This window comes from Poromitra crassiceps, assembly GCF_964638095.1.
Source record: "Poromitra crassiceps genome assembly, chromosome: 1".
NCBI lineage: Eukaryota > Metazoa > Chordata > Actinopteri > Beryciformes > Melamphaidae > Poromitra > Poromitra crassiceps.
In genome coordinates this window covers 35,596,505-35,623,979 of record NC_139623.1, presented here as the reverse complement: position 1 = coordinate 35,623,979, position 27,475 = coordinate 35,596,505, and the positions used below count along the sequence as shown (strand labels likewise).

General features: G+C 43.9%; 2 protein-coding genes across 2 annotated transcripts in view; both read right to left on the bottom strand.

Annotated features, from left to right (window-relative positions):
• The window catches only part of skp1 (S-phase kinase-associated protein 1), a 29,443-nt gene extending 21,930 nt beyond the window's left edge, over positions 1–7,513 (bottom strand). The window contains exons 1-4 of the mRNA XM_083641438.1: positions 7,400–7,513; positions 6,584–6,683; positions 6,283–6,356; positions 1,157–1,300 (exon numbers count right to left, since the gene is read on the bottom strand). Of these exons, the coding sequence (XP_083497564.1) occupies positions 1,157–1,300; positions 6,283–6,356; positions 6,584–6,680 (315 nt within the window). The 5' untranslated portion in view covers positions 6,681–6,683; positions 7,400–7,513. The remainder of the gene's footprint in view (positions 1–1,156; positions 1,301–6,282; positions 6,357–6,583; positions 6,684–7,399) is intronic.
• Positions 7,514–8,617: 1,104 nt separating this feature from the next.
• Positions 8,618–27,475, bottom strand: part of ppp2cab (protein phosphatase 2 catalytic subunit alpha b) — a 28,593-nt gene continuing 9,735 nt past the window's right edge. The window contains exons 2-7 of the mRNA XM_083641772.1: positions 16,502–16,711; positions 14,481–14,654; positions 13,995–14,084; positions 11,669–11,830; positions 10,416–10,534; positions 8,618–10,218 (exon numbers count right to left, since the gene is read on the bottom strand). Of these exons, the coding sequence (XP_083497898.1) occupies positions 10,146–10,218; positions 10,416–10,534; positions 11,669–11,830; positions 13,995–14,084; positions 14,481–14,654; positions 16,502–16,711 (828 nt within the window). The 3' untranslated portion in view covers positions 8,618–10,145. The remainder of the gene's footprint in view (positions 10,219–10,415; positions 10,535–11,668; positions 11,831–13,994; positions 14,085–14,480; positions 14,655–16,501; positions 16,712–27,475) is intronic.

Below are 27,475 nucleotides of genomic sequence, written 5' to 3'. Positions count from 1 at the left end.
CAGTTATTGTTCATATTGTGCTTAATTTATTAATTAAAGCGTTAATGATAATGAAGTAGCCTATGCCTCTCATTCATGTTCGTTCAGGGATACTATGATGACAGTGGTTTGGGGCCCCCACTCTAAGATTTTGTATGGGGCCCCAAAAGGCCCAGAAGCGGCCTTGGCCCACCCCTCTCTCTCTCCAACCCGATCTCATGGGGTGCATGTATGACACGCGGGTGTTTTCTCGTGGAATACATACGCGGAGTTTCCGCGTGCAGTTCAGACGCACTTGGCCGCGTCCACTTACATTAGAAATCTAATGCATACTTTGCAGTTAGCCGCGACGCACAACTATAAAGGGGCTCGCCTACCTCTGTAATCAGGAAATTCTGCACAGTCTGCGGCCTTACTTCTTCTTCCTACATTCACCAATCTCAAATGAAAGTACACACCTTTGAGCCACGGCTGTTGTCTCAGAGCACGCCGTTTGTTCGTTCTGAAATAGTCCATAGTTTACGAGTAGGTCTGTTTCCCCTGACACGGTTGTCCTCTTTTTCTCCAATGCCATAGTTTTTTCGTGCAAGCGGTTAATCTCGTTATTTGTCAGTTGAATCATCTTTCTTGCTCGTTCATTTGTGATGTTGACACCACACCAGGTTAACGTTAGTTGGGGCTTTCACACAGCCAGACAACTTATCTGTTTGGCCATATCAAACGTGTGCTTGCAGCTGAGCCAGTGTGCGCGCAGCGTCTGACCTGAGTAAACACACCGCACGTGTCTAATGGGTTCCTTCTGGTAATTAGCAACATCATTCCGATTGTAACAGCAATAAAATGTCAGCGTGTCACTCACAAGTATTAAAAAATATGTATTTGGTGCATATTTTGCTGTTTGCTGCTTATTTTTTTACATGTTAAAATGTGGTTGCCACAATGGCAACCAAAGGCGAAGAAATGGTTGCCATTTTTTTTTTTTTGGTTGCCCGGGGCAACCGGGCATCCGTTAATGTCGAGCCCTGGATGGCTCCCAGCATTATGAACTGATCGAGTTGAAAGGGAAATGACCCCACCCCTTATCTGAATGTCTCACTGCCGGGTCATGAACCACTGGTTAGGAAACACTGTTCCTGCGTGCGTGCGTTGCATGCCCATCTGAGTGAGTTGTACTCACCAGAATGAGTTCAAACAAGGTGCCCTGGTCCACTTTGAGGAACTCCTGGTCCCATACAGGAATGTCGTCTGTCCTCTTCTCCTTGTTCTCGTCATCCTCGGGGGGAGGAGGATCATCTTTGTGATGAGTGCACCACTGGATCACCTGAGGGGAGGACGACACACAAACACACCTTAAGAAATGAACACAGACTTTGGTCAAGACAACCAGTCAGATACCATGGCATCCATCAGCGTTGTGTTACAGGTTGTGCACAAAGGTTTCATAGCACTGAGGAATGTACTTGCGGTAGCACAATTACAATAAAATGTTCAATTTAGGTTAGGTATAACGGGTTAGGTATAACGCCAAACTGTTGCACTATAAGTTATAAATCAGAAAGACTACCGGTACATACACTGTCGCCTAAGTGACGTCACTTTCTCTACCGGCAAAGCTGAAGACCGGCGACATGCCACGAGCTTCCACGAGCTATGTAGTTTTTATACGAAACTAACTCCTACGTTTCAGTTTGACGACAAACTGCGACTTTTTTGACATGTAAGGTTATGTTTTAATTGACAAAATTCTCAAATGTTTTTCAGCCAAGGACCCCTTACAAGATAGAAAATATAGCAGGGACCCCCTCATTCTGATCTGTGATTTTGGGCTAAGCTTAATTGTTTCCACGGTAACATGCTTGACTTTTAAATTGATAGGTTTGTTAGATTAGAATCTAATCCATGAACCATTTTAGATTTAAAGCATAAAATATTTTCATTGAACTATGAAGCTTTTGCAAAAAAAGTTTATTTTTATTTTCCTGAAAACTTTTCGCGGACCCCCTGGCAATGTGCCACGGACCCCTAGGGGTCCGCAGACCCCCATTTGAGAACCACTGCATTAAGTTTGTATTATGCTCACCCTGCCGTGAAGGGCGCGGGGGTGGAGGGAGGGCCGGGCGCGTCAAATGACGTACATTTGTTGGGCGTGGTTGGGCGCTACCTCCGCCGGGCGCTCGCCGTGTGCCGGATTTTTTATCTCACAGCGCGAGCAACGCACGGCTTCTCTCCAAACATGTCCGCTTTCAAGCCACTGAGCCCTGAACACTGAGCTGTGTTTGCCACATTTCTTGACCCATGTGGTAGGCTATAAACTTTGATTTGCAACTGTTCGTTTTTAGTCATTTCACCAAGTAAATGTGTTGTGTTGAGAGCATTATTGAGAGAGATTAAAAGTGACTTTTCCACAGGCTGTTCTCACTATTACCATTGTACAATACATGCTGATCACTTTCTGAGTATAATGGCATCAGCCCCAGCGCGGGGTCTGCACGGTGACTCACGGAGACTCGCGGGGCCCCACCCCCCACGGAGCTTGGTCGAGTATAATTCAGCCTTTACACAGCTAATGCTAGCCTTGAAACAGCTACTGTAATGTTAGCATGTATGTTAGCTGCGCCTGCTAACCCTCGGGACTGCGGCATAACGTTAAGTCTATGGACCGCAATGTTTCCCTTCCGCTCTCCCCAGCCTCTGGCACCTCCTGCCCGCATTGTATTTGTTATTAAGAGTGGCTAATTCAATATATTGGTCTTAAGGCCATGGCACACCAATCAAACATTCTCAAACAAACACCAACAAACACCAACAGACAATTGTCTGTGAATGTTGGCAGATGTTGGAGATTGTTTGAAAGCATGGCACACCGACCAAACATATTCAGCACAACAGTCCCAAACATGTAAAAAAGAAACACCAGAAAAATAGAAACTGCACTGTGTTACAGCACATAGAAGATGGCTCAGACTGACAAAGTTAGTTATACATCTGTCGAGTAATACAATGATACACCCAGTTTATTTCTTTTGTAGCGACAGATGGCCTTAAACGCCACACTCACGTGACGCTTCTTGAGAGAGAGGTGAGCGAACGTGCATATTTCTGCAGACTTTATTGAGGGACCATGAAGGCGTCATGTGACAGGCAACGCTAGTTGAAGCCTGGCAACCCGTTCTCACTCTGAGCGCGTCGCATATTGACGCTTTGTCCTGTACCTTGTGCGTCGCTTGTTACTAACATGGTACCCTTGAGCGACACATGAAACGACTTGGGCTTTCCGACTAAACTCAATGCAAACCCATGGAAGTCATCTTTGACGCTTATGGCAACTGCTCCCCTATTAGCCTAACTGCTCCACCATTAGTCAACTGCTCGCCCATTAGGGTCTGGAGGAGCTAACCTCTCCCAGACCCTAACCCTAAACCTAACCTCTCCCACCCCATGCCTAAACCTAACCTCTCCCAGACCCTAACCCTAACCCTAACCTCTCCCACCCCATGCCTAAACCTAACCTCCCCCAGACCCTAAACCTAACCTCCCCCCAGACGCTAATGGTGAGCAGTTGACTAATGGGCGAGCAGTTAGGCTGATGATGGAGCAGTTGCCATAAGCGTCAAGGTTGACTTCTATGGGTTTGCATTGAGTTTAGTCGGAAAGCCCAAGTCGTTTCATGGGTCGCTCAAGGGTACCATGTTAGTAACAAGTGGCGCATAAGGGACGGGACAAAGCGTCAATATGCTACGTGGTCGGAGTGAGAACGTGTTGAGCCTGGAGGTCCTGCTGATGGCAGCTGCAACAGTGTTTTCTCTGCTATCAACCTGGTTAATCTCGCTATATTCTTCATCACAGCGGGTCATTACCCACTGTGCACTTAATCGTGCACTAGTTCTGCATAAGCACCTGCCGCTCTCTCCTTATTTTACTGACGTTCTCAGTGATCACACGGCTGTTTACATGTGTTTCTGAACGGCTAGCTAGTTATTAGCATAGCTCGTTGTTAGCCGTCATGGATGTTCTCTCTCTCCCTCATTATGTAACCTTGCTGCGCAAAACATTACTTATTTGCGGGAGTGCATGGGAGAAGTCTCCCGCTAGTGTTGTTGATGCCCAGTGTGATGGCACATGGTTGGCAGAGAAACGTATGTTTGCTGCGTCGCGTGTAACGTTATTTTATAGGAGGCTCTGCCTCTGACCAAACTGACCAGACAACCGCATGCATTAGGCGCGCATGCGTGAGCTCCGTTTCCATGGATACGCGACTGAAAACATGGGAAGTTACCAGACAACAGCGAACAGCGAACAACGCCGGATTGAACAAGTCGAATCCTGGCAAACATGACAGAACATCGCCAAACACGAACAGACAAGGGCAGACAGCTATGGCACACCAAACGAACATTTGTCTTTGTTCGTGTTTGTTTGTGTTTGTTTGACAATGTTTGTTTGGTGTGCCATGGGCTTTAGAAAGCTGCTGCAGCAGCAGAGTTCGCTTGCATGATGCACACTAACTGATGGTGCATGACGAAGTCATGACCCGCCCTAATCTGCCTCTGATTGGCTAGACTCGTTGCGTTCGTCGGTTGGTTATCGCTAGTCTTTCACAGTAGTAGTGATCTGAGTGAGAGTGGATTCACAACACACGATACGGATACTGTCCAGTGCATACACACAATTGAATTCACAGGCGTCAATGCCTTTTTGCATAGTTTTAACTGACAAATCGTATCAGCGTACTTTGATGCCAAAATGTGTGCATGCTACGCAAAATGCGTGCAGGTTGGGCAGGTCTGGAGGTGGAGTATATTGAAAAGAGAAGGGGTCCAAGCACCAGCGGAGCACAGATCCCAAGAAGCCAAACTCAGTGACTGTGGAGATGTGGATTTGGTGGTTAACCATGTCCATGACAACCGATCGGTCAGGCAACATCAGAACAGAGGGCTGACCAGCAGCTCTAGCTGATTGCAGTGTTTCCACTACAGACAACAGCACAGTCTTGGAGTGTGTCCACATTTGAAGCCAGACTGGTTAGGATCATACAGTCAGGTAGCACGAATTAGACGACAAATGCAAATTGAATCTAGGCAGGAGAGTTGAGGCAAATAGGCAAATCAGGTTCCGAGCAGGAATCAGGTTCCGAGCAGGGATTTACTCATCAAGAGGACACAACAGCAGACATCAGGGCCCTAAATAGGTCACTGGTCTATTTCAGGTGGGTCCCTACCTGACTAAGAGTAGCTGTGCATTTTAATGATCTAACGTAAAGACCACATTACTCCAATCATTGCATCCCTATTCTGGTTACCTGAGACTTTCAGAAGTGATTTTACAGATCACTTTAAAGGTCCAGCGCCTTGTTGCATTTCAGAGCTTTTAGTGCCATACTGCCATATGAACCGGAAGGCAGCCTGAGCTCATCATCTCCGTCTAGACTTCAGTATATTTGCCATCAGAGCTTGTACACTGTGGAATGGCCTGCCCATGAAAATTAGACTGGTAAAGTCAACGTCATCTTTTAAATCACTTCTCTAGACAGTTTTACAGACTTGCCTTTATGCAATTGCTATTCATTTTCTGTCAGTGTTTTGCACTGTTTCTCTAGCCCTTTGTAAACATTTTTAATGCCCAATGAACTTGTAGAAGACACAGATAACCCTGCTTGCACAGCCTTCTTCTTCCCCGATTTACCTTGTAGAAGACAAAGAAAAGTTGCTTGCACAGCCTCCTTCTTCCCTAGATGGGATTAGTTTTAACAAAATAAAGCAAAGACAAACTGACAAACGAGAAGCTTGTGCCTCAGCATTCAATGAATGAACATGGCCTGGTAAAGCAGCAGTAAGTGATGAAACAGCTTACGTAACAAATGGTATCACTGTATAATCCTGATAGAGAGGTATATTGATTATTACTGAAATGGGAGACCACACACAGTATTTCATCAAGAGTTTGTGAGTTCATGATATAGATTACTCAAATTTGGCTTCTCAGTTTGACGTGCACATAAAATAAAAAACAATGTCCCATCATGGCCTGTCACTAACTCCTGCCTCATTGGTGTTGAAGCAGACAAACACCGATGCTACTGTAAGAAGTTTTAAAGTTGTTTCTCATTGAGCCAGCTTGTCGGACTTATAAATCAAAGTAAACTCCTTAAATAGAAAATCATGGTATTCCTTGCACAGGAAAACTAATGATTTCCACGGCTGCACCTCCCCATCAAAACAAACTCTTCCTCAAACTTTTTCTGATCATCTTGTTGAGGGGTGTGCGCATGTACAGTATGTCTGTGTATGTCTGTGTGTGTTATACCTTCTTTAGGATAGCAGCATTGACATTAGGGAGGGGAACAGGGTCATCGTCGCCTTCATCGTCCATTCCCAAATCTGTCCAAGAGCCAATGAATGTCAAAACTCTGTTTTTCACTCTGTATTAACAGGTCAAGTAAATAACCAGAAAGTAACCTCAAATGGGTGCAATCTAGCAACCAGTTATCCATGACATGCCAATTGATTACTTAATCTTAGATTAATCTTAGTTGACACAGTTATGAGTGGCTAGCTGTGGACTTAAAACCATGTAATAATACACTGAACATAATAGATAACGTTACCTTCTAACATGGTCTTGATGGTGACCGACTGTTTGGCTATCTCCACATCCACCTCGAAGATTTCTCCATCAGAACTCTGTAATTTTATTGTGGGCATTATCTGTAAAACAGAATAATCAGGTTATTTAGCAGGTGTGAGCAAGCTAGTTAACAGCTATGAAACGAATGTTTACTGCGTTGATTGATTTATCCTGAGTCTAAAGCTAACATTTAGCTGTTAGCTAGCTACGTGACGGTAGGTAGCTACTAGCTAGCTATAACTTACATAAGCCACAGACTTGGCGATAATGAAACAGTGCACACAATTAGGGGTCAACGTAGCGTTAGTAATTTTGGGTAACGTTAGCCCGGGAACTGCTAAAGTGAGAACTTACGCAGGCGCTGCTACTGCCAGGTACACGTAGCAGCTAGCTAGTTCCAAGCGAAAAACCAATGCGATGAGTCGGCGGTAATGCTAACAGAATAGCTAGCTATCTAATTCGCTAGGTTAGTATTGGCGGCGATAGAATAGATAACCGACCCAAGGCACACTCATGAGTCATGACTGAACAAAACTTTATGACTGAAAGTCAAGCGTTGCCTAGAATAACTGATTAATGTTTCACAAACAAAATTGTCTTCTAAGCTAGCCAAGCAGCTATCATTAGCTAACGCTAGCAGGTTAGCTCAGCTGGCGTTAGCACCTTGCATTGCCAGCGAGGCCTCAGGTTTCAGGCTATCCAGTTAGGATGTAAACAACAAAGCTAATCAATTCAACTAAACTTCCACGTTTGAATAAAAACAATATTATATCTCATGCTTTATCAGTTGACTTACCACGAATGTTTTAATCAAACCTAAGGGTAAAATTCTCCTGAAGTCAACGACAAGGCCAGACAGTCGTGTAGGTAACAAACAACCAGGGGAAGTCTCTGGTAAAACCTAGTCTGGTCAGTCAGACGGGAAGAGAAAGGAGGGGGCTGGATGCGCCTTTTCACATAACCTTCCACGAACTAGTGTTCTGAAATGTCATGCCAACCTGTCAACATTTTTACAGTTTACAGTGTGTGTTTTTTAAGTAAACGGTTCAACCAAACTGTTTTTCGATTGGCATTTTATGTAAATAACTAGGCTGCTATTAAATTCCAAACAATACAGCAGAGTCCATGCTGCAGCCTATAAATCAGGGGCGTAGTGGAGGGTAACGCAGTTTACCCACTGTATTAGTCGATGAGGGGAAACAGGTGGGCAAACTACTCACCTTGGATAGTTTACCCATTACCACTACACCCCTGCCCTAAATGGTGTCCACCCGCTATGTCGACCACTCGCAATGCCGACCTTAGGTTTAGGCTCTAAATGCCATATTGGCAGCTCGGTATGAAAATCTTTCTCAGTGGCATATAACCACTGATGCATAAAACAATACCATTTTGAGTAGTTTCCAATAGCAGTGCACCTGAAAGAATAAAGATTACTTGGGAGCAGTGATCCTCAACCTGGGGGTCGGGTCGGGCCCCCCCAGTGGGTCCCAAGCTGAGTGTGAACATTTTATGAATGTATTATCTAGGTATGTGTAATGTCACCACACAGCCATCTTGGTAGGGAAATAACAGATTGTAATTAACAGGTAATTATAATCAAATAACAGTCACAGCCAATCAGCTGTGTGTATAGTAAAGCACAATAGAAAATGCATGCGACATCATGCGAACACTAAGTATGATGTATTTTTCCAATTAATCAAGGAAAAAGCTGTTAATAAAAATCATTTGGTATCAACACTCAGTGTTCTGCCAATAGGTGGCACTGGTAAATCTATTCCCCAGGAGGAAGGTGGTGGTCATGTCACACAGTAAAACACACTCCCTGCCCTGGCTAGCTGCTTGGCTTCCATCAAATTTAATCACAGGACAAAAGTACAAAGTGGCCTTACAAAGCCGAGATCAGGGCAGTCAATTATAAGACCGTGAAAACAGCACACACACTTCAAGGAGCCACCTTTGTCTTTATTTGTCAATGGTTTGGATAATACAAACTCTTATGTGAGAGTGAGTTGACATGGATGAGGAGTACTTCATCATCTGTCTGCCATAAACACCAGGCTGGGCGGCTGCATAAGAAAGGCTTTCCTTTCAGAACAAAAACCTTGCGTACAAGTTGGTAATAAAAAAAAAGGGGGGGGGGGGGTCACAAAGTAAAATTGTCTGTAGTGTGGAATCTCTTAATCTTTTGACATAATACATTTCCTTTAGATTTACAAAAGTGCAAACAGATCGTTTTAAATTTCTCAAAATATTAAGGAATCCACGTTAAGCAGCTGTGGCAATGTGGGATTCAAATACTTAAAGTAACAATGCATCACTGCTGCTTTGGACTGGGGTGAAGGGTTCAGCATGAGGAATTCAAACATCAGTGTTGTTTACATAGTGGGGTGGGGATCAACACAGGTCTTCAGCAATGATCATGGCACACACCTTTTGGTCCATCCAGAGACACAGACTTTGTTGTTGCTAAATGCTTCTTTCAGTCTTTGTGTGAATATATCTTGTGGTAAATGTAGAGAAACGGTCAATCAAATTTCCCGGGACATTTCCCAGCAGACTGGGTAATGTGGGTGAAAAAGCGTGCCCTTGCCAGGGGCCTGAATCCGTGCCGCAAGTCGAGCCACCGCGGATGGGACCCGCTCGGCTGGCCCGGAGGCGTGACACCATTTCCTGGTTGAAAATGGCGCCGCGTTTCCTGGTTATGTTTAGGAGAGTAAACAACCCAACGGCAAGTAAAACATCTTGGTGAAGGTTAGGCGAGTACAACAACTTGGTTGGATTTAGGCAAGTAAAACAACTATTAAGGTTATGGTTTGGGTTAGGTTTAAAAAACTGAACACATCGGACACAGCATGTTCACGTGCGGGACAGGAACCCGGCCCTCCTGCAAATTTCCAAAATGTAGGGTGACAGGGGGCAACTCATTAATATTCATAAAATAAGCGCCACCTGATTGGCTGATACAACGGGCAGGCTCTGATGTGACACATCCAGCATTGCTTGCTTAGCAAATAGGTCTACAAAAAAACAGCTCTGCTAATAGCCTACCTACACATTATATTCAGGAGATACAAAACAAAATGCATGCAGTTTACTAGAGCCAGTAATATTAAATATTTTAATAATAAATAAAAAACAAAGAAAATGTAAGCAATGTAATTAACTAATGTTAACTGGTATGCCATGTTCACAGCCACTGCACGTTGTATCGGCCACTCAGGTAGTGATTAAACATGCGTCAGAGCCTGCAGGTTGTATTGGCCAATCAGGTGGCCCTTCCGGAATCTAGAATTCCCGGGAAATCTATAGATTTACCGTGTCGATTTTCCCTTCCCGGGAAATCTACAGATTTACTGTTTCTCTACATTTACCGTAATATACAATGTACACTGCTGTGTAGCCCCCAGTCCCACAACCTCCCCTTAGTCTCACAACCTCCCCTTAATCTCTCTTTCACGTTGTCATCGGTTGAAGGTAGTATCATATATAATCATGGTAATACTGGACTGGACTGTACAGGGGTCAAAGCTCAGAGTTTACAAGAAGTAGTCTGGGGTGCGGCGAGTGACATGTGGCTCCCCTCTGCGAGGCGCAGGGTCAAACTGCAGGCTGGGGGGAAACGGAGAAACAAAATTTAGATTTGGCAATCAAAAATATTTTGATACAAATACATTGTGACTGAAATTAAAGCCGGGCAATAATTCTATATTATCGTTTATCGTCTTTCAGTGGAATCATATCCTGATTAAACTATGACTTTGGGATATTACTAAATTGATAAACATTTTGTCTTTTGTCGTACTTACAAGGAGTACTTGAGGGTGTCGTCTAGTTCCATGATGGCCGCCTGGTTGCCGCAGCGGTAGCAGTAGTTTGGAGCGCTGAATATTGTCACCACATTCCTCTCATGGCACCAGTTGTAACCCTGGGGGAAGCAGATGCATAATTCACTGGAGGCATAATACTAGTGTTCGCCGTATCATTGCTTTACTGCAGTGGTGGTGAGCTCCTTTGTGCTATGGTCTTTTAAATTGTGTAGTTTTCTTTTTACTCCATTTCTACTGTTTTATGTGATTATCTTATGTGTTGCTTTTCTTTTAGATCTCTCTGGACCACAATACTGGTTTATAATAGCCTCTACGATTTTATAGCCTTTCCTTTGTTTAAAAAACAATAACTTTGGTGCTATGTTTTTATGCCTCCGCCGGCGATAGCCAGGCCGGAGGCATTATGGTTTTGGGTTGTACGTCCGTCCGATGATCGTTAACGCGATATCTGAGGAACGCCTTGACAGAATTTCATAAAATTTGCCTCAAATGTCAACTTGAACTCAAGGATGAACTGATTAGATTTTGGTGGTCAAAGGTCAAAGTTCAAGGTCACTGTGACCTCACGAATGCCATTTCCAAGCTCGATGCGATATCTCAGGAACGCCTTGATGGAATTTCTTCCAATTTTGCTCAAACGTCGACTTGGACTCAAGGATGAACTGATTAGATTTTGGCGGTCAAAGGTCAAGGTCATTGTGACCTCACAACCGCTCGTTAACGCGATATCTCTGGAACACCTTGACGCAATTTCTTCACATTTTGCTCAAACGTCAAAGTCTGGACAGACATGGATGTCGACTGCTCACTTGTTGGCGGAGGCATATATCCATGGTGCGGTCCTTTCTAGTTTCAAATTGTGTTGTTTCGTTTTATTCTCATTCTATTTTTATTGTATTGTATTATTCCTCTAAAAAACTTTGTAACTAAGTAAAAGTGCTATATAAATATATGTATTATTTGTATTATTATAACTTTTGACTATGGTGAGACATTTTGTCCATTTGTCCACTCTACCAGCCACTTTGACAACCAACACACATTCAGAGGTCCTGTCTTATTCTAAAAGTCACATTAGGATTAGGCTAGTCAAATCATGTGTGGTGAATTTTGGAATCCATCAGCCAATGTGGCCAGTGGATGTAAAGTTTGTTTCCTGTCCTGAACACAGTCATCCTCGGCAGCAGTATCTCAGATAAGAGACATACAGATGCGCATGCACGCGCACACACCTCCATGACCAGCTGGTGGGCGCGGGACACCAGTGTGAGCCGGTTAGCATGGTTGAAGGTCTCGGAGATGTCCTGGCCGAAGGTGTAGCCGGCCCCGCGGGGGGAGATGCCCCAGCCGCCGCGGTCATCAGGGTCCGACCACAACAGGTCACACATGGGACCCTGCGGAGGAGGAAGACGACAACAGTTAGGGCTGCAACTAATGATTATTTTCATTATTGATTAATTTGGCGATTATTTTCACAATTCATTCGATTAGTTATTTGGTCTATACAATGTCAGAAAATGGTGAAACATGTTGATCACTGTTCCCAAAGCCCAAGATGATGTTATGTCCTCAAATGTCATTTTATCCCGACCAAGTCCAAGTGAAATGTTATGTGGTCTCTCCTGTTTCTAAATATATTTGAACTGTTTGGTTTGAACAAGTAAAACTATTTTTATAAGCATTTTACGAAATGTCTATGGGAAAATAAATGGCGGATGAAAATCTCTGGTACAGTGCTGAAGCAGGAAGTAAGCGGTCACTTTGCCTCTCTATATGCATAAAACATAAAATGTCCAATCAGTACCACTATAACATATTTTTGAACACTCCCTCCCTCTGATTATATAAAACCTCCAACTTCACAACTTTCAAAGTGAGAAGAGTGACAACATGATACAACGGTGTATTTTTGTTTCCATTTCTGAAGACAATCCCAATGTTTGTTATTATATAGTTAGGTTGGTTAGGTAGTTAGGTCAGATCATATAAATATCTGGGCATACAACATATAGACAGCATGCTAAAATGGAACGTCCAGGTTGATTATCTGTGTGCCAAATTGGCACGACGACTTCACTTTCTTGACTTAGAAGACTCAGACTGTTGGGAGTGAGCACCCAGATCATGACAACTTTCTATAATGCTGTGCTGGAAAGTCTTATCAGATACGGTATGGCTGCATGGTTTGGCATTCTTACTGTCCAGCTCAAATCTAGAATTGTAAAAATGGTAAAAACAAGTGAATCACAATGAAAGTGATAGGTATGAAAGAACATCTAACTCTTCAGACCATCTTTGAGAAAAAGGTAATCAGTCTGGCACATAGAGTTCTGAACGATCATCACACATTTTATTTTCCGAGTATGATTTGTTACCTTCTGTCAGACGTTACAGAGGCTAGTCAATACAAGAGTAACCGCTTTAAGCTCTCCTTCCTCCCAACGTCTATTGCACTACTTAACAAACAACCAGCCCTACCTCACGGTTGTAGTATCCCATAGGATGATAGGTGGAGGTTCTCTATAAAAGGAGGTATTGTAGCTTATGCTCGTTTAAGCTCTTGCTATGCTTATTTATTTGCTCTCTTATTTTCACTTGATTTTATATTTGAGGACTTTTATTATTTTATTATCTTAAATTTGACCTCTGTGAAGTTTGTTGAGGTTTTCTCTTTTTACTATTCTACCTCAAAGAGGTAACAATGTATGAAATCTCTTTACAGTGTATGTACAGTACACCTTTTGCACAACCCTTGGTACATGTGATGCTGACTGAATGATTTTTTGTATTTTACTTTGCCTATTTTGTTATCTTGAAAATGTCTGAGTTGAACAAATAGTGCAATGGGACTTTGCAACTATTATGTCTTGGAGTGCACTTACCTGAGTTACCTCTGTTGACATTAGTGCAAGTCCCAGTGTTACTTTGTTTGTTGGTTGTTTGTATGTTGTGTGTTTGTAAAGCCAGGATGTGTTGGTTGTTTGTATGTTGTGTGTTTGTAAAGCCAGGATGTGGCTATATGCACTTTTTGCCCAAGACACATTTCCCCCAGGGGACAATAAAGTTGATCTCATCATCTCTCATCTATTGTGTGACCGGCCCTGAGGTCTGCCTCCACTTTAGAATCTTTTAACTCAAGGCTTAAAACTTTTCTGTTCCCCAGGGCTTATGTCTTTATTTAGATTGATTTCTTATTTATGTAAAGCACTTTGAATTGCCGATGTGTATGAAATGTGCTACATAACTAAACTTGCCCTGCCTTTTCAACAGCCCCTCCCTACAACCAGAAATATGTTAAATTATAGAAACAAGATACCATCTACAGTGTACATGCCATTTCCTTCTGACTCATGGGTCAATATAGAGTATCAATAGAATCCCATTACTTTTATTGTTCTGCTATAAGTGTCATTTTGCAATCAAGGACATTAATTTCTTCCCATTTTCTGTTCATCACGTTTTAATGTCCATCATTCTTAACTTTGTGAATGTGAAGCAGCTTGTAACTTTGCTTTTGAAGTGTTTGAAGAGTTTAGACACATCAAGTATTATTTGCACCTCATGTGGCACTTCCTGTAAACGGTCCAGGGCTCTGATGTGATCCAATGTATCTATGGACGGCGACAAGCCTCCATGAAGACAGAAGATCTGAAACAAGGAGGCAGAAGGGTGAGAGTAGTATTAGTGTCAAATACAAATCATTCTCTCTGCCCATCTCTGGAATTCCAACAGTCTGTCCTCTCACGGATACTTGTAATGCTATACATACTCAGCCCCACAATGGAAATAAGTTTAACCACTTTATAGTGACAACCTGATGAATTATTTTATACTGTATGCTTGTTGGTGTATTGTATTTTTTTATTTGTCGAATAAATTCATTAATTCATTCATACATACATGTTAGTTTAATAAACATTGAAACCATAAAGTCTTGTTCACTAGAGACTGCCCAGTAAAGAAGGAAGGGGCTCAGTAAGTAAGTAACTAACCAAACCTCGTTATCTGTGAAACTGCCTAAACGCAACGTGCGCGCCTCCTCACCTGAGAGTCTACCAAGGCAGTGAGGGGGAGGTAATCGAACAGGTCTGTGAAGTACTTCCACACGTTGGCGTTGCCATATTTCCTGAGGCACTCGTCATAGAAGCCGTACACTTGTGTGATCTGTCTGCTCTCGTGGTTCCCTCTGAGGATTGTGATGCGCTCCCGATACCGGACCTGAAATAGAAGGGTACAGATACCAAGAATGATAAAGAGCTGTATGTTAATTTCTCCACCCCCACCCAGTCTGCCCCCCATGCCCCGAAATCTGGGAGACTAGAAATAGAATTGTACAAAAAACAATTCAACGGGCATATGGGTAGTGTAGAGATAAAGGCACTCGCCTACCACCGCGGAGACTCGGGTTCAATTCCCGGCAGCGGTACTTCCGGCTTGGTCAGACGTTTCCACAAACACAATTGGTCGTGTCTGCGGGTGGGAAGCCAGTGGGGTACGAGTCGTGGTCGCTGCACTAGTGCCTCCTCTAGTCGGTCGGGGCACCTGTTCAGGGGGAGAGGGGAACAGGGGGGAATAGCTACGTCGCTACGTTCTGCCGGTGAAACTCCTCGCTGTCAGCTGAAAAGAAGCGGCTGGCGACTGCACATGTATCAGAGGAAGCATCTGCTAGTCTACGGCTCACCCCAGATCAACAGAGGGGGTGGAGCTACTAGGGCTGGATCAGAAAACCCACGGTTCGGATCGCGTGACAGATTTTGAGCCACGGATCATGGATTTTTCGGATCAGCAAAAAATTAAAAAATTAAATAAAATCTCAGATATTTTCTCTCAAAATCAGATTTTCGATTTCAATTTGATTTTTTTTATACTATTATACTTCTCTAACCATTTGTTGCCCTGCACAGTTCAAAAAGTTTTTTCTCATAAGTGACACAATTTACGCTTTTACTCTGAAGGCAGAACCACCCAACTTCCTGTTTTAGCGTGGCACTGCTATGCCTAACTTCCTGGCTGTTGCTTGCTAACCTGCCGTCACTTGACACTGGTATGTGGGCAACTGCTGCATAGTATGAGGAAATTCAGACAGGGTGAGTCTGGAAACATAACGTTGTAGCTACTTAACGTTAAGCTACTCGGTGGCCCCACGTGTTGTTTTGTTGTCCTAAAGCCAACATTTCCCCATCCGGGGTGTGTGTGTTTATTTATGGCTTTCTCATGCCACAATGCCGACATACAGTAGCGGTTCTGTCCACCACTCTTCTTCCGTCATCAGATTTGACAGGGAAGGCAAAATGCTTCCATACAGCTGATTACAACAGTTTCAACCAATCAGTGAAATGACCTGGTGTGGTGTCTGGCTGGAATGACAACCTGCAGACTCTCGGCCCCCCATGGCACATTACTGCTGTGTTTTTACACCAAGGTCTTGCTTAACCCTCGTTCACACCAGACGCCGAAGCCACGCAGCGATATTGCAGTTTCATTTTGGCGTCCTTGTTAACAGGCGAGACCGTTCACACCAGCCGCACGCCACACTGAAGCTACGCTGCAGCGAAAGTTTCAGCTTCTGTTCTATTTTTCAAGCATGCAGGGCGCTGCACCCGAGCTGCCAAGCATGAAGTCAATGCAAGTTGTGAGCGGGGGGAGGGCGAGCCGAGCGAGGCACTGAAAAAAAGAGTGCTTCTGGTGTGACCGGTTTAGCGTGGCACTCAGCTTCAGCGCTGCTTCTTAATAGCACCTGGTGTGAACCGAGGCTTACTCTGGTTGCAATCCTGCTTGGGGTACAATACAGGTAGGGGTTACACCATTAGGACAATTAATAGTATCAAATAAGTTAAGTTGTCAATTATAAATGTATTATGAAGTGTGCACACACACACACACACACACACACACACACACACACACACACACACGGTATTTGCATAAACTCTTTGACGCAGGTCTTGCAGGAATACTAGCATACCGGTACTCAAATGCCTCAACTTGCACCTTACGGTATTTTACTCTGTGAGGCATTAAAAAAATATATAATTATATCAATAAATAAAGCCCCAAATATTTACCTTAAGTGCTACTAGTAAACTGACGGTTTCTACAGAGTAGTAACCTCTGTCCACGTAGTCTCCCATGAACAGGTAGTTTGTGTCTGGAGATTTTCCTCCGATCTTAAAGAGCTCCATGAGGTCGTGGAACTGGCCATGCACGTCGCCACACACCGTCACCGGACATCTCACCTCCTGCACATTGGACTCCTTGGTCAGGATCTCCTTAGCCTGGAGAAAGCACACCACAGGCAAACACACAGGCAGGCAGTTTGAGTGCTTGAATTAAAAAATAAAACAAAACAAACAATGGAAGAGACAGAAAATCAAGATGGCTACATTATGAGATGCATTATTTTAATCTTACTTGAAACAATTCCACATCCTGACCTGACACTGCTGTGAGGAAACTCCTTCCGCATCATCTTAAATGAAAACGAAAACTAATGCGATAAGGAAAATGTATCATGTTTATTTTGCGCATGTCATTTTGTGTTCGATTTTATTACTTGATACTAGGGGTGTCACAATATATCGTCCCACGAAATTTCGCGATAGTAAAACGTCACGATATGTATCGTTGAGATGAAATCTCATATCGTGAAAAAAAAAAAAAAAAAAAAAAAAATTTTTTTTTTCAAAAGTAGACAAAGAAACGTCTTTGTTTGTTGAAGTTCAATGTGTGGAAAGTAGTTCAGTTGAACAAGTCTCTGAAGAGACACATGAGAAGTTATACAGGAGAGAAACCATTCAATTGAGTTTCTGGCAAAACTGTTTACTTGACAGGAAAAACTGAAGATGCATAAAAAATAGACTAAGAAAAGTCTTGTTGTTTGAGTTTGAAGAAAAACTGAAGATGCATAATGAGAATTTATACTGCTGAGAAACCTTTTAGTTCAAAGTAAATCTAAGTGACGGTGTAACTCATTCTATTTCAAGATAAGCCTTATCTCCAATGTTTTTTCTAGTTGTTATTGTAATAACAATTTCCCACAACAGCATGTTTTGTATTTGTGCATTTCAAATAAAATACTACTTTTCCAGTCATATATTGTCATTATTCAAGTAAAAAAAAAAATTGTTAAAATCGTATCGTATCGTATCGTTATCGTGAACCCAGTATCGTGATACGTATCGTATCGTGAACTGAGTGTATCGTGACACCCCTACTTGATACTATTTGCATTTACATTTTATACGCGGGGGGGGGGGTAAAAAAAATGCTTCATATAAAAATAGAAACAATATGTCTATATTTAGGCATTACAATTTTTCCCAATTTCCATAAGCAGTGAAGCTAGGTGATAGTGTATTCTTTGTGTGTTGCTCATTCAAATGCGCCACACCCCATGTGTTCCTGCATTGTAATCGCATGCTCCATACATGGCAATTGTCTTTTTTCTCCATCTTGATTTTAGCACAGGGACAACTTCCTGACAACATAACACACTTTTCACATCAGCCTGTACTGGAGGCCACAATAAACCCAACCCTGCCATCATCACCGCCACCACCATAAGCTCTCCCAGGATATAAGCCCCTTCTGTGTGTGTGTGTGTGTGTGTGTGTGTGTGTGTGTGTGTGTGTGTGTGTGTGTGTGTGTGTGTGTGTGTGTGTGTGTGTGTGTGTGTGTGTGTGTGTGTGTGTGCGTGCGTGCGTGCGCTGTTTCCTGTGGGCCGGCCTTGCAGCAGTTGGCAAGACAGCACTGTACACCAGCAATTCCTAGAATCAATCAGCATGATTCTGCAAGAACTGAGGGCAATATGGCCGCCAGTGTTTTCAGAGGAAAACACTTGGCTACTGTTGTCTGCTGATGACACAGTGAGTGCGCCAATTCACTGCAAACAAGAGAAGCTCACATGCTGATGAGAAGGACAAATCCATATAGGCACAGTGGAGTGTTTATCTGCCCAGCTGATTCACAGAAAAGGGCTTTATCCTGCATCAGGTAGCTTCTTAACCACAGTGCTCTTGGTCTCTGTAAACATAGCAACACTCAGAGCTGAGCTTTGCATTGATAAGCATCCATGTTCTACCCAGTGGGCTAGCCCACCCCCTTCCCTCCGATGATGCGGAAGTGAATTAAAAAGCTGTAGTTCCTCGAATGGCCACTAGATGTAGGGGGCAGTAGGCATTCCCCCATGAAAATGCCCAACTTTGTAACACGATTGAACATCTTTCCAGTCAGGGGCAAAACACGGTTTTGGTCGATATAGCTAATTTCACCTTTTCATAACAACTGTAGGGGGGTAATTTTTTTATATAGACGGTTTTCACCAGCTGCAACCCCACAGCACTTCCTTTTTCTCAGCTTCATCTTCAGTGTTTTATGGCAGTTGGCATCCTTAAATGTTGCATTACCGCCACCGACCCAATTGTATCATCTTCACAGTGCTAACTAACTATTTACAGTGTCCACTTTCTCAGCCGTTCAGGGGGAAACACAAATATACGTCTATTTCTTTTTATTTTTCTTGCTATGTAAACCTTTAAATGTAAATATAGGCCTATGCGTGCAGCGGAGCATGGAGCGACACGGCCAAATATCAGCCTGCGCTCAGCTTGAGAGAATTGTGAGTATCTATTTATTTTGAGCGGGGAGCAGTCTGGAGCGTAGCGGCCGTGAGTGATGGAACAGGTGGAAAGGGCCGCTCCATGAGCGAGGAGCGGTAATTATCACCGCTCCACTCCGCTCACATGCTTAGTCAGCTTACTCTGTAACATGTAGCTTGTATTAGCCTCTCAGGCTAGCTCTGGACCAGACGACAATGTTTCCTACTGCTACCCAGCGTGTGCACGTCTTTCCAACAGGGGTGGTTCGTTATGGCAAGTATCAACAACAACAACAATAACTAACTACAAGACATAAAAACCGAAATAGGCTACGTTGTTACTGTGTGTGTCGGGGACACGGCCTAACATTAACATTTAAAGGCCCAATCCGTCAGTACTCACTATTACTGACGCCGGTGGCCGTTAGTGTAACTGCAGGCAGCGTGTGAACGAGCTGACGCGCGGGCACCATACTCGCACGCGCACAAGCAGTTGCCTGGCAACAGCAGAGCTGTTCGTTGCTTTGTAACGTTAACTCATAAAAGTCACTTGAAAACAGCAACCTGCACAATTTATCGGTCAGATCAGCCTCGAGATGCCCAGGAAGGATTCTGGATGAATTAGGGGACGTTATTGTGGCATGTTTGGTCGTGTTTTGGCTTGCGTTGGCTGCGGGAAGTCGATACTCATGTTAGCACAAGCCAGGAAATAGCCTGCTCCCCCTGTATGTACGGTAGCCTACCGTGTAATGCCTGGAGTTGACCAAACTGAACAATCAAACAATGTTTCATAAGCATAACAGTAACGTTAGGCATATTTACGACTGTTAAATTCATTATCCACACAAGACGGTAACGTTATTAGTGGGGCTGGTGGTAATTTCTATAAATGTAAATTAATATTAGTTAGCCGCGATTAGCATCAAGCTAACGTTACTAGTATGTGCAGTCCCACTGCAGCCAACTGCAGTCAGAGCCTGCTGGCTGCGGGAAGTGGATACTCATGTTAGCACAAGCCAGGAAATAGCCTGCTCCCCCTGTATGTACGGTACCGTCCAAACTGAACAGTCAAACAATGTACCGTAAGCATAACAGACAGTAGGCTAACGTTAGGCATATTTCCGACTGTTAGATTCATTATCAACACAAGACAGTAACGTTATTAGTGGGGCTGGTGGTAATTTCTATAAATATAGCTAAATCTATTAGTTAGCCGCGTATAGCATCAAGCTAACGTTCAGGCAGACTCACCACCGCAGCTAAATACAGTCAAACAATAATGTTCCATGACCATAAGCATAACGGTAGTAACGTTAGGGTTGCATTACTTCACACAAGACGGTAATGTTAGCAGAGTTTCTGACCAGGTGGTCAGATATTTGTACTACGGAGTGACAGTAAAAATCTTGAATCTTGAAAATCCATTAGCAAGCAGCTAACGTTATCTGGTCAAAACCACATTACAGTAGCTACAAGCAGCAAGTTTCCTTCATGAACCGAAAACACAGTCCTGACTCTAGTTTCCCCCCGATGTCGGTCACATTGCTGCTGTCTGGCCAGACGGGCTTCATTAGATAAATATTTATTTATTTAGTCTGGACTTTTTCTGGAGTCTGTGTTGTTGTTTCCTTTAGCTAGCAGCTAGCGACGAACGTAACGTTAAAAGCTACTTCAGCCATTTCCTGTTAGCGTCTAGGACAAGAGACAAGCTCGTGAACGTGCGAGACGTCACATCCTCTAGCTGTGGCGGGAGATGCTATCCACTTCGAAACTGCGGTTTTTCCATGTATGTTCTGAACGGCTGGTCTGAGAGAAACGGCCCTGGTCGCCATTTTTAAGTTACGTCAAGGCGCATTCACTCATTGCCAATAATAAACACTTTGTGCACATTTATTTCTCGCCAGAACCGACGGAATGGGCCTTTAATTTGAGCCAAATATCAGCCTGCGCTCAGCTTTGTATACAGGAAGTAAACCGGATATCCAGGTGGGTTGTGACCATTTGTTATTGTTGTCAAGTTAAAACAGTCTGTAACTCGCCCGTTTGGAGTAAAATAGATGATAGAAAAGGGGGTGATTGACAGATCGCCTGTCCAGTGATCGCGCAGCTTGCCAATCACGGACCAATAGCAGGCGAAGCTGCGGCTCTGGGAAACTCCAATCTCACGTGAGGTGTGGAAGGACTCAACCTATTCCCTCCCACTCTGCTGACGAAAAATCCAATGTTTGAACTCCACCAGGGAGAAGACATTTAATGGGATAGCTACGTCCATATTATTTATGTCTATCGTTCTACCACTATGTCTCTGTAAATTGCTTGCATGCACACTGTTGCTGGATTGGGTCCACTGCAAACCATGTATAATTCAGAATAATTCCATATATGGTTTTGAAAATGGCAAGGCAAGGAAGATCAGATTTTGTGTGCATTACGATCTGTTGATCAGACGATAAGACGTATAGAAACGAGAGGTCAGCAAAGAGAAGAGAGAGTGAGCAAAGTGGGGCTGACAGAGTGCTGGACCCAGCCGGTCAGCCTGGACCCAGCCGGTCAGCCTGGACCCAGCCGGTCAGCCTGGACCCAGCCGGTCAGCCTGGACCCAGCCGGTCAGCCTGGAGGACCCAGCCGGTCAGCCTGGCAGATGGACAGAGCCTTGCAGTGACTGGTGCTACTAAACAGGACAGACTGCAGCACTGCACGATGATGACCTATATTACACACAAACACACACACACTCCCCGTGCTTATACTACCATGTGGCATCACGCCTTTCAATGACTGAGCTGGCTGACAGACTGACCAGCGCTTCCATCTGTAAAGCCATTGAGTGGATAAGCCAGAGAGAATAGTCTAGATGCCTGTATTAAAGAAAGAAACGACTAAATGGAGCAGCAATTTATTTTAATTTTATTAAAATAATTTGAGTGGAAATATACAGAGATGTGGAAATTAACTCATCCGAGCAAGCAAAAATAAATAAACGTGCTTTGAAATGGGGCAGGTCGGTCTGTCTGACTCGGACTGTTTTCAGAGTTAAACAAAAGGTGGTCCACCTTTTCAGAACCACACAACACAGATACAATAAAGCATGTGCTCAGAAGCAGAGGGGTTGCATTTATGATATTAAACATTATAATGCTAAATAGATGCTAGACAGCTAAAATGCATTAAGAAAAATTGCACTGAGAAAATAAATGACCACCAGAACAAACACCGCAAACATCCCTTACTCCCTACTTTTCCTATCTGGCTGGCTACTCAGAAGTTTAGGGTGCCGATGGGATCTTTAATGACCACAGAGTGTCAGGACCTCGTTCATCCGAAGGACAGTGCTCACTCACAGGACAGAATCCCTGTCTCTGCTCTTGGTCATTGGGGAGATTATTCATCACGCCAGATTATTCATCAGACCATTCAGACCAGAGGGGAAGAGCACCTCCTACTGGTCCTCCAACACCACTTCCAGCACCAGTCTCCCATTCAAGGAGTATCCTAGGCCAGACCTGCATAGCTTCCCCAGGAAAGCCCGAATCAGAATCAGCTTTATTGGCCAAGTATGTACACATACAAGGAAATTGGCTCCGGTTCGCTGGAATGTGAGGAAGCCGGCCCGAGTGGCAAGGAAGGTGGTAGGTAGGCAGACTCAGCAGACAACTTCAATTCTCAAAGATGGAGATTTATTTTTGAACTCTCAGTGTACTCTCACACAAACAAAAAGAAAAATTAGGTTCAGGCTAAAACAAACAAGAATCACAAAGGATAATTAAACATTAGCATTAACTACTATATACAATGCAGAATGCAATAATAATAATAATGAGTGTATGAAAGAGCATCTATATTGAAAGTGTGTGTATGAAGGGAATATATGTACAGTAATGGGTATATACACTTATAGGCAGTTATTGATATAGCAGTATTAATACAGTTTAAATAAGCTACATGACGGTCAGGTATTGCAGTTATTTGTGTGTATAAATATCGTAAGCTACATGTATAAACAATACTGTAGTACAAACAGTAATCTAAAGCATGAGCCACTGATGCTTTTAAAGTGGAAACCCTCCATCTTCCACTTCCTGCAGAGTGATGCAGAGGATTTTCCCCAGGAGAGACCTACCCAACAATAAAACAACCTTGTGCCTTGATCGCAGTTTCCCTTACCCAGAATTCATCTCACCTCATCATGACATGTCTACAAGTTGCTTCTCCAGCGAATGACTCAGAATGTAACCTTAAACTTAACTGCATGCATAATAATGGTAATGATACATCAGTTATTCAGTTTCCTAATGTGGCTCACCTCATCATATCCAAGTTGGTCAATGTAAATCTGGTGTGAGGCCCACTCACCATGACCTTGCTCTCCCTTGTTGTTTGATGTTGCAATTGTCAGATACAAGTTATTTTTTCTCACTTCCAGTGAATCACTGAATTTATTTTATTTCTATCAAATATTTATTTTCTCCTATCCCCTTGACTCAAGACAGAGACCATGTGTCTTTTGCCTACGTGTCTTTTGCCAGGTGACTATAAAGTAGAATGTTATTAACTGACCAGCCTGGTTAAATAGAGATTAGGTCTATTTAGGGCTGTCGCGGTCATCGCATCACCGTGGTTATACACTCACGTCATGCCCACCGCAGGGCAGGCACAGACTCAAGCTGATAACATGCCCACTGCAGGGCAGGCGCAGACTCAAGCTGATAACATGCCCACTGCAGGGCAGGCGCAGACTCAAGCTGATAACATGCCCACTGCAGGGCAGGCGCAGACTCAAGCTGATAACATGCCCACCGCAGGCTCAGACTCAAGCTGATAACATGCCCACCGCAGGCTCAGACTCAAGCTGATATCATGCCCACCGCAGGCTCAGACTCAAGCTGATAACATGCCCACCGCAGGCTCAGACTCAAGCTGATATCATGCCCACCGCAGGCGCACTCAAGCTGATATCATGCCCACCGCAGGCGCAGACTCAAGCTGATATCATGCCCACCGCAGGGCAGGCGCAGACTCAAGCTGATATCATGCCCACCACAGGCACAGACTCAAGCTGATATCATGCCCACCGCAGGGCAGGCGCAGACTCAAGCTGATATCATGCCCACCGCAGGGCAGGCGCAGACTCAAGCTGATATCATGCCCACCGCAGGGCAGGCGCAGACTCAAGCTGATATCATGCCCACCGCAGGGCAGGCACAGACTCAAGCTGATATCATGCCCACCGCAGGCGCAGACTCAAGCTGATATCATGCCCACCGCAGGGCAGGCGCAGACTCAAGCTGATATCATGCCCACCGCAGGCACAGAATGTCTCTCCGGTTGAGTTGAAAGTGTTGGTGGCAGCCAGGGAAACCCCCTTTTTTCCCACGTGTAGAAAAAAAGTCATTCTGGAACAACAAAGTGAATGCAGTCGGGGGACCAGAAGCGTGATTTAGTGGCGGTAAAAAGCGCTGGTATGACCAGGTGAACCAAAATGCTTGCTTACCACAAATAAATCCGAGGAGCATTTACTCCCTTTGCTCAGCGAGTGAGGACAGCCTGACGCAGGTGCCCCGTGTGAGGTGGACATGTGAGAGAAAGTGCGCACACACGCCTCTCCACTGTCATGAGAATTATTGGCCATACATCAAGGCAAGATGTTGGCTCATATTTGTGTCCACAAATGCAGATAGGAGTGTGCATGTTGATAGGAGTGTGCATGTTGTCTGATAGGAGTGTGCATGTTGTCTGATAGGAGTGTCCATGTTGATAGGAGTGTGCATGTTGTCTGATAGGAGTGTGCATGTTGTCTGATAGGAGTGTGCATGTTGATAGGAGTGTGCATGTTGACTGATAGGAGTGTGCATGTTGTCTGATAGGAGTGTGCATGTTGTCTGATAGGAGTGTGCATGTTGATAGGAGTGTGCATGTTGACTGATAGGAGTGTGTGCATGTTGATAGGAGTGTGCATGTTGTCTGATAGGAGTGTGCATGTTGATAGGAGTGTGCATGTTGTCTGATAGGAGTGTGCATGTTGATAGGAGTGTGCATGTTGTCTGATAGGAGTGTGCATGATGTCTGTGTTTCAATTATGAATGCTTCCTTGCCTGTTGAATGCTGACCAAATAAATATTCCTGCTGGCTGTTTTTTTTTTTTTTTGGCTCTGCTAATTTGTGCGGTATGGAAAAAATCAATACCGTGGCTGGCTGCCCTATGAGGTCTATAAGGTCTTGCAGGTTATTGCAGTGAATAACTTCAGCTAAACAGTGGATTCTTATGACTGAACTCCAAAATGACTTCATATAGGCTACTGTTAATGATCAACGTAAATCATCCAGGGCCTCATTTTATATATCCTTCAACTCTACCGGAGATTTTATTGTATGACCATGTCATAAAATATGCAAAAAAAACATAATATATCCATACTATTCATACTTCTAAAAACAGAATTAGCTTTTGACATGCTACATAAATCAAGAGAAAAGCAACTAAAAAATGCATTGTGAACCACTGATTCCGGCATCAAACCAACTTTCTCCACAACTCACAATTTAAACTTAGATCTGGCAATAAGCCCAATTTGATGTGTAAGAACCTTTTTATCCGTGCGACAACGAATCACAGCAAGCAGCAGTGATCCCAGTTCAGCTGTGAGTGAAAGGGATGAGGGCGGCCTCGCCCACAGTGCCACAGACCATGACCACACCTGCATGACCACACCTGCAGCACAAACTGGGCCCAGAGTAGAAGTACAGGCCCAGACGTCACTCAGACACCACCCAGTCAACCAACGGCTTAGCCCAGTTCCGAGAAGTCAAGTCAGCATTTTCCCTAGCTGCAGCAATATAATCCCATTAAAGTGCTAGTTAAACATGGTCAAAGGTCTTCTTAGAGAGCACCTGAGGCAGCTTCAGCTTGACTACTGGCTACGACAACAACAACCACAACAAACGGTGACATCACTCGAGGAGTTTACGGGAGTTCCGATATAAGCATCCTCCTGACAACAGCACTATAATCAGGGTGTAAAATCACACCAACCACCGGCCAAATGACATGAAACTTTGGCCTTGTCTCGTCAGCTTGACTACTGTGGCAGTTTGTGAAATGTGCAGAGTGGCTCTTCAGCATCTTATACTGTCTGGCACTAAAAGGTTGCATTTGTAGGGTTATAACATTACTGTCTATCACAAGGTTTTGCCATTTCTGCTCTGCTGAATATAAGGTCGTTTTCACACATATTTGGGTCGAGCCAGGCGCTGCCGCAGCAGTGAAAAGTATACAATGTTTCAATTTTCAACTAGAGCGGCTTCGTTTCACATGTGTTTTTTATCACCGCGCCCAGGCCGTCGTTCTACAGAGTGGAGCGTCATGTATCCATGCCAACCAGACGGAAGTAGACGTGTATAGCGTAATTCCACCCGGAAAGGAAGCCCGGCATGTAAACAGAACTGAACGATTGATTGAAAAGTTTATTTCTATAGGGACAGATACATAAACATAGAGCATTCACAGTCTTTGTTATATATCCTGACATTTATAGCCTATTGCTAGTTTGCAATATTTGTCCCTAGATGGAGAATGGAGAATGAACAACGCCGTTTGCTCTTGGTACTGCTTTTTGCATTGTACATCGTTTGTCTCTTTCAATATCGGTAAAGTGTTGAATTTGAAAACGAGGCACGGCTGCATCTGGAAAACAATGTTTTCATGTAATGGAGGCGGCGGATGCGAATCTCCAGACAAAGCAGGACAAGGCGCAGATTGCTTCTGTTGAACCGTGAAGCCCTCACCATACGCAGATATTATCGGCGAACAGCCAGGTAAGTTGTAAACATTAACGTTTGTAACGCTAGGCTTGCTATGCCCTTGGTGGTAATTTGGCCAATAACTGTTTATGCAATGTTTGTGAACGCCGAATTGACGTTAACATTAGAAATACAGCATTAGAACGAGCTGAAGTCGGCGCGCGTTCACACATCACTCGCGCCGTATTTAGGGTAGGGTTAGGGCGACGCAAGCCGCTCCGAAACCACCCTCTCCAGCTGAACCGAGAGCGAGTGAATTACGTCGACTACGAGTTCGAGTGGCATGTTCACACTGACCCAGTCGCGCCGTGTTTGGCCCTAAAACTCAGTTAAGTCGACCTAAACGTTCCGGTGTGAAAACGACCTAAGTCTCATTTTAAAATTCATATGCAGCTGACTGCTACAGCATTTTATAACTTTAAGTGCTGCACAAATCTAGTTATTCCAATGTGTTTTTCCTGGTACAACTGTGAAATCAGTGGGCAAGCACTAATCTGTGGCCACTGCCATTGCAGCTACTGTGTTGAACACCATTTGCTGTCCCTTTATTGTGTAACCTTGGTAAACTCAGTTTGAAGTGCACACTATATAAAGAAAGATTTACTAACATTATGCTGTCTGTTAGATAGACAGCCATGGACCATCT